Source organism: Panicum virgatum, chromosome 1K (genome assembly GCF_016808335.1).
Source record: "Panicum virgatum strain AP13 chromosome 1K, P.virgatum_v5, whole genome shotgun sequence".
In the NCBI taxonomy this organism is placed as follows: Eukaryota; Viridiplantae; Streptophyta; class Magnoliopsida; order Poales; family Poaceae; genus Panicum; species Panicum virgatum.
This window is the reverse complement of record NC_053136.1, coordinates 45,023,527-45,031,685: the sequence shown is the minus strand read 5'-3', so window position 1 is coordinate 45,031,685 and position 8,159 is coordinate 45,023,527. Positions and strand designations below refer to the sequence as shown.

The 8,159-nt window shown below is 39.6% G+C and overlaps 1 protein-coding gene across 1 annotated transcript; it reads right to left on the bottom strand.

The window, feature by feature from the left end:
• Positions 1-335: 335 nt before the first annotated feature.
• LOC120711849 (probable phospholipid hydroperoxide glutathione peroxidase) lies at positions 336-2,843 on the bottom strand. Its single transcript, XM_039997512.1, has 6 exons — positions 2,425-2,843; positions 2,108-2,184; positions 1,428-1,489; positions 1,164-1,282; positions 659-826; positions 336-564 (listed from the first exon to the last, which is right to left on the bottom strand). The coding sequence occupies exons 1-6, from the start codon at positions 2,683-2,685 to the stop codon at positions 523-525; spliced, it is 729 nt and encodes a 242-aa protein (XP_039853446.1). The 5' UTR covers positions 2,686-2,843; the 3' UTR covers positions 336-522.
• Positions 2,844-8,159: the final 5,316 nt, after the last annotated feature.

Sequence of the window (8,159 nt, the reverse complement as noted above, 5' to 3'; positions counted from 1 at the left end):
GGCCGCCGGTGGCTGTTGCAGTATGGCAGCCGGTGGTTGGCTGGAGCTGAACAGATAATTTTGGTGATATCCTGACAAAATAGCTGGAAAATCCAGGATGTGGAGGTCTATGGCCGTATCCGTATGGGAAAGGCAAAATGAGTCCATAACACTTCACAGTTCAAACCATCACCATTTTAGGAATTCCCACTTCAAACATGAAATCCAAAAAAAAATCTCCGCATTATGAATGTTTGGTCTCTAGAAATATTCCTTCTGACGTTTGCCCTTGCTCTACCTGACCTCTTATTCAGGCGAGCAAGTACGCCCGATGTCAACAGCCAACCGAGATGTCATTTACCAGAGAACTTTTGCAAGAGAAATCAGGCATTGCATCAAATTTATTAGATGGCATTTACCACACGACAGGGCGTGCAGAGGAAATACAGTAAAAAACATCTCAGTTCTAAGGACAGCTTTATTACAACATCCCTGAGGCATCAGGTGCTCGATGCAATGCAGCACTGCAGCTACTGGTCCCAGTTACAAGGTTGAAGAACTCCCAAGTAGCTTCTTGATGTCCTTCTGCAAAAATGCGCCAGAGTTAGTGCTGCAAGATGAGAAGTTTTAACTCAATAATCAGAGCACCGACCAGACTGATGGTTATGTTGTAACTTACCTCGATGCTGAGTGGGGATGTGGTTGGTGCATACCGCTCCACAACACGCCCCTCTTTGTCGACAAGGAACTTGGAGAAGTTCCACTTGATGTTCTCGCCAAAGAGGCTGCCTTTGCTGGACTTCAGGAACTTGTAGATGGGTGCAGTGTTGTCACCATTAACATCAACCTAACAGAAAATGGAAGTTACAGTTTTAAAAAACCCTTGATACTAATCAGAATCATAATTACAAGCATATGGATCATTCAATTGGTGCATAAATTAAACAAAGGAACTGCCCCCTAAACCCAGCTATTTCTTTCTGGAATCGTCAGATACCTTGGCAACAGAACATTGAGTTCAAATATTACGTTTTACAGAGACCACATACGGAAAAACAGAAAGTACTTGGGTTGAGTTCCTTGGTCATGAACAGTCATTGCCTACAGTCAAGCTGAATTTTTTTTTTTCATTTCAGCTTGGAACATAGTACAAAAAAGAAGGAAATTAGTGTGCGCAAATCTACCTTGTCAAAAATTGGATACTCAGCCTTGAAGCGAGTACAAGCAAACTGGACAATCTCCTCATTAGTCCCAGGTTCCTGGCCACCAAACTGGTTGCATGGGAAAGCAAGGATCTCGAAACCTGAAGTTGCATCAAATTGACAAAAACATTTAGCACATTATGAATCAATGATTTGGCATGAAGGAACTAATCTATATGAGCAACAGAGCATATCCAAAAAACAACCCATAATTAAGGAATAACACGCACAGAATTAGATACTTACCCTGGTCCTTGTATTTCTCATACAGCTGGCTCAGCTCTGTGTAGTTGGAATTGGTCAAGCCACTGCAACAGACAAATAGCTTTGTTAATTCAAAAGTAGTAAAGTAATTGTATACTAAGCATTTGTATATCTGCAGTTCTGCACTCAAAACCAGAAACTATACTCTATTCCTTGACATACAAATAGAAACAGAAACAGTTACATGAACAATCTGCATAAGCACTCCTCTTTTTTTTTCCTTTTCGAGGAAGCCCAAAATATCAACGGCCAACTGCAATTACATTTTCTGCTTGACAGGCAACTTCTTCCCACACATGGATAATCACTCACATGTCAACCCTCAAGAACAGAAACCACTATGGTCCTCAAGGTGCATGTTTAGCACAAAATATTTCCAAGTAAAATTTTATACTCCGATATGCTAAAATTTCATAATAAAGCATAATTATATAGCCGCATTTGGTAGCTCATCCCACTTAAAATTTCAAATACATTGCACTATAAATAAATGAGCATATGCCACTAATAAACACCAAAAAAACTCTATTAGGGCCAGTTTCACCATGAGACACTGATCATTTCAGCATGAATGTAAGGATTACATGATGCATTCCACACAACTTCTTAAGCAATGACCGATTTTACCACATAACAGAAAAAATGGTGGTAACAATTCGTACCACTGGGATGCAACATTTACGATGAGCAGCACCTTCCCCTTGTAGGTGCTCAGGTCCACCTCTTTCCCGCTAGCATCCTGCAAGCAACAAAAAACAGGAATTCTTTAGGATCAGAATTCACACCGTATGAATGTATGATAGCACCTCCGCAACAATCGGAGACTTTGGGGAACGAAACAATCTTCAAACGAGAACTAAAACAAATGGCTCAATGACACAACTCCGCGAGAATGTGACTACAAACTTCCAACTCTCGCTTTCAAAACAAAACGGGGGGTATTGGTGTTGTACAGAGGCGATTGGGGCCGTTTGCGCACCTTGACGGTGAAGTCGTGCACGGAGCTGGCGGAGGAGGCGGCGGCAGCCATGCTGAACAACGCGAACCCGCCGGCGATCGGGCGCAGCACGAGCGGCGAGACCGCGGCGGAGCGGGGGAAGCGCGGGCAGGGCGGGGGCAGAGCGAAGGGGCTCGCGAGGCGAGCGTGGCGGCCGCAGCGCAGCGGCGCCGCGGAGGAGGGACGGGTGGTGACGGCGGCAGCGCAGAGGCGGGAGAGGAGTGGGGCGGGGCGAGGGGGCATCGGGGAGGGATCGGGGAGGGATCGGGGCCGTGATTAATAATACCGGTGCGGCGGAGCGCGTGCGGGTGAGCGAGGAATGGGGAGTATTTTGCGGCGCCGCGGCGGTCGGGTGCTCGGGTGTCCTTTCCGAAAGAGAGATGCGTGGCGGGGGCGGCGGATGCGTGGCGGGGGCGGCGGGCCCACGGATGCGTCGTGTTGGCCGTGGCTGCAGACAGCGGAGCGGCTTACCTCTCGCCACGTCCCACGCGGGCCCGGGGATCGGGACCGGTCAAAGGAAAGGCCTCCGCCGTCCGATCGGCATTCGACGGCCCTTCACTGCGCGGTCTTCACGCGGACGCTCGATCATCTGGCATCTAGGCATCTAGCCTCAGCGGTGAGCCGGTGATACTGGATTACGTTGCCATGCCATCTGAGACAAGGAGACACTCTTACATTACAGTGCGATACGAAACCATACATTATACTTATAAGGGAATCAAACTTGAGTTGGATGGAACTTGGAGTGAAATGGACGGATCCACTTATTTCCTGGCCTGAATCGTTCCGAGCCTGATTCCAAATCTTTACTGCCGAACGAGACCACGAAAACTCTTCACCGAACGTACGTTCTGGGAGTGATCTATCGTCACCCTTCACTTTGCTCTCTGGATCCGTGCCACCCACTTTCTGCGTGGTGTTCTGCGTTATCAGGATGCCACCGGGACGGCGGGACGAAGTCATCGTCGTAGCAGGTGTTCTGCGTGGGGCACTGGCAAATTCCCTCGATGCCATCAGCTAAACTTCTAATCCCTTGGAAGCCACTGCAGAAATTGTCATCTCGTGGATGCCATCAGCGCTAAAATTTAACCCCGTGAGAGCCATCGTCATCGCTTCCTTCCATTCACCGTTCCTTTGCCCTCCGTTATGACATGTGGGGCCCGATAGTTATCGAAAAGATATGTGTGCAGAAAAGATATGCGTTAGTTTGTGAGAGCAGACTATATCTTAAAAAGCTGACAGATGTAAATGGACCCGGCCTCGGGGAGGCGGAATGTTACACCCGCGGTCGTGCGCTACCAGGTGTGGGACGGCGGCGGCGACCGTGTGGCCGGCGTCGAGCGAGCAAAAGAGAACATAAGAGGAGGGAGGGTGACAGAGACTGGAACGGCGATGGCTATGGGGGATTAAATTTACGAGCCGATGGCGTACATGGGATTGGAGTTTTCTTGGTGGCTTCTTAGGGATTAGAAGCTTATCCTATGGCATTGAGGGAATTTGCCCTACTCTCTACTGCTGACCGAGCCACTCCTACTCTCTGCAACCTTTTGAGACAGTTTATGCATGTGTTTTTCAATGTCAAATAAGCAGATCTTTAGTTTATACTTAGTATATAAACCATGCATGTCTAGTTAACAGGAACTAGGAGAAAAATTCAGATATGTAGATCTCTACTATCTTTGTTTTCGCTAACACGAAACACGAGAAATCTATTATATTATTAAAGGAGTGTTAAAAGAAGCCACCACGTTCGCCGAGAGGGTCTAGAAATTCCCACATTAATCTAAAAAAGAGAAGAATTTGCACCGTTGGATTTTACGAAGATCTAACGGTTCAAACTAACTCAAGAATTCATATCAAATACGATTAATAAATAGCTAATTTTGGATTTAAAAAATTAAGGAAAATTAAGACATGGCAAAGAGTTCATGCTGAATACTATTAGTAAATAGTTTAATTCGGAATTAAAAAAATAAGGAAATTAGGGCTTAATCAAAGAGTCCATGTTGAATACAATTACTAAATAGGAAAATTCTGAATTATCAAATTAAAAAATAGCATTACCACTAGATAAAAATTAATATTAGCTGAATAGCTAAATTTAAAATTAAAAGTATAAATTCTATTATATTATTAAGGGAGTGTTAAAACAAACCACCACGTTCGTCGAGAGGGTCTAAAAATTCCTACGTTATTCTAAGGAGTGTTAAAAGAAGCCACCACGTTCGCCGAGAGGGTCTATAAATTCCCACATTAATCTAAAAAAGAGAAGAATTTGCACCGTTGGATTTTATGAAGATCTAACGGTTCAAACTAACTCAAGAATTCATATCAAATACGATTAATAAATAGCTAATTTCGGATTTTAAAAATTAAGGAAAATTAAGACATGGCAAAGAGTCCATGCTAAATACTATTAGTAAATAGTTTAATTCGGAATTAAAAAAAATAAGGAAATTAGGGCTTAATCAAAGATTCCATGTTGAATACAATTACTAAATAGGAAAATTCTGAATTATCAAATTAAAAAAATAGCATTACCACTAGATAAAAATTAATATTAGCTGAATAGCTAAATTTAAAATTAAAAGTATAAATTCTATTATATTATTAAGGGAGTGTTAAAACAAACCACCACGTTCGTCGAGAGGGTTTAGAAATTCCTACGTTATTCTATGACTGTCCAACTGTTGTCAGTTGACTAATTTTTTAGTATGTCATATTGTTAGTACCTGTTAAAAGTTTTGCAAACGGATTATGCGTTCTGGACGATTGAAGAAGAGGGGGGCATGGATAATACGTGAGCTTGATGGAAAAACATATGTTTTAGAATTAATCTGGACTGTTAATACCTCTTTGCAAAGAGATAATGTTGACTTGAATTCCTAGCAACTACTGGTAGCTAGCAGCACGGTGGTCGCGGGCAACAGGCTGGCAGAGGGAGCCTCCGACGCGATGTGCCCCCGGTGTCGTGGCACTGCCCCGACGTGAAGAGATGTCGAAGATGGATGGACGGACGATTTCGTGATGATGATGATGATGGAGTAAAGAAATGCGATGAGATGTCAAATACGATTAATAAATAGCTAATTTCGAATTTAAAAAATAAAAAAAAGACATGACAAAGAGTCCATACCAAATACGATTAGTAAATATAGCTTAATTTGGAATTAAAAAATAAGGAAATTAGAACTTAACCAAAGAGTCTATGTTGAATACAATTACTAAATAAGCAAATTCGGAATTATAAAATTAAAAAAATTAGCATTGGCACACGACAAAAAAATATTATTAGCCAAATGGCTAAATTAAAAATTAAAAGTATAAAAAAAATTGGCATCAAATATGATTAATAAATAGATAAATGCAAGAACTAGAATAAAAAAATTATTGTTGATATGTGTAGTGATTATGAATCATATTAAGAAGAAAAATAGCTAAATAAATAGTATCAAATGCAATAATAAAAATCTAAGTTTGAGTTTCATGGCAAATAAAGTTAATAAATACTCCAAATTAACGAAGATCTAAATAGTATTTGTGTATAGGATTTACACCATTCGATTTAATGAAGATCTAACGATCTAAATTGGACAAAAGAGTCCATGTCCAATTTAATGAGATGCAATATTTTAAACTACCAAAAAGTGTCTGTATCTAATTAAAGTTAAATACAGGGTCTGCATGACATAAAAACTCATGTTACCATCTATGTCTCGCATTAACCTTCCTTAAAGATGCAAAAAAATAGCAGCAGCATAAGCATGACAACACGACCATAGTTGTATTGTATTGGTACTATTGAAAGAGATAATTGCTTTGAAAAATTTTTGGAACGCCCTGCACTACGACGCGACCATAGTCTTTGCCCGATATTCTGAATCACAACTTTTTGAGTCTCAAGAACGTCATGCAATACATGCAGCTGCATGAAGCACACTGGATTCTACTCAAAATTATTGCCGAACTCAATCAATCCATTTCTTCTGGAGCAACCAAACGTCAAGATAGGGACGAAAAAATAATGATGATGCGCAGAGTTTCACATATTGCAATCTATTGCAAGATCATTGGCATCTTATGATTGTAAGTGTGGGCCAATGAATACGCAAACGAATTAATGTAAGAGAAATATCCGCTAAAGAACCAATGCTTTCTCCAAACAAGAATTATCATCATAAATATTGCATATTCTTGAACAACTTTAGTTATACAAACTAATCTGATGGTGGTCAACAAAGAATTATGATTCTATGGGCATATAATAGTTCCATACAAGTAATAATCACTGGGATAAAAGGGTAAAGCACCGAAACCTACAAATAAATGTGACTATTATTAGCTCAATCTAAATAGATGCATGGGAAAAATTTGGGAGTTAGTCATGTGAGGAATCAAATAGCATAGATAATTATTAACATTATTATCCCCATCTAATTTTCTATAAGTACACACTAGGCATGGAACACAAATGTGATCGATACCTCTAAAGAAGTATAGAGAAAGAGAAGAGAAAAAGATAAAGAAGCACCAAGATTGAACGGGTAAGGAAAGTAGAAAAGGGAGAATAGAAAAAGAAGGCAGGAAAAATGAGAAAATGAGGGCAAAAGAAAAGGACAGAAGTGAATTTATTGGTTTAGTCTATAAATAATATCATTAGAATGAGAAAAATATTAAATTATAGCCATGTCCTGTTGGACATTTGACATCTTTCATATATTCATGAAAAAATAGAAGAAGTGGTTCTACCGAACGGTTTTCAAAACAGCTCTATATCCATAAAAAAGCTGCTCCATCAAAGAGGCCACAACTGAAATTATTTTAGCCACAGATACAGGCCTGAAGCCCTGCTAATCTATCTCAAAGTCGATTGCCTACAGTACAAAATCAAATGATTCAAACAAATGTACGTTGTCAATGCTCCTCTTCGCTTAGAAAAAAAAACCCTGAGGCACAATACTAAACAGGAAACTTCTCCATTAGATGCATCGCATGCGATACACACTAATCGATTTCAAATATACCGAGGAACAAAATAGAAGATAGAGAAATCAATAAAAATTGCTAGAGAAAATGAAAAATAAAGAAAAGAGTTAGAAACAACAACAAAGATATATATGGAACTATCTATCACCGAGATAACAAAACTCTAAAGTAGACCAATATATGCAGTCATATGGGCTAAAAACAAATAAATTGTGCAGTAACCAAAGTGGGAAAAATAATAATAGGTTCGGTTAAATAAAAAATTTAAAACATATATGCATTAACATAGCACGCATATATATAAGTTTTGCATAACATTTATTTACCAATGCCAGCAGGAGGCCTCAACTTATTTTTTAACATAACTTTTTTTTGTCTAAACCATGATCATTTTTATTTCGCTCCGATGATGAGTCAGGTCTAGATCTGCTAGATGCTACTTAAGTGCTCTAACAACTACACTAGATATATTTTCGCTAAATATTAATCAAAATATTGCAAGATACAAATCGAACTCCAACATCTAAGTTACAGATTGTTGGCAAACATAACTATCAAATACATATAAATGTATTTCATAATTATAAAAAACTTTATATGAATACAATTATGTACAATTTGCTCCGTATTCAAGGTGATCTAAAATTGAATTCAATCATCAAATTTAGATTTTGCAGGTTTAAGTACTAAAATATGCAACTATAATATAGAATAAAGCAACATAAAAAGTG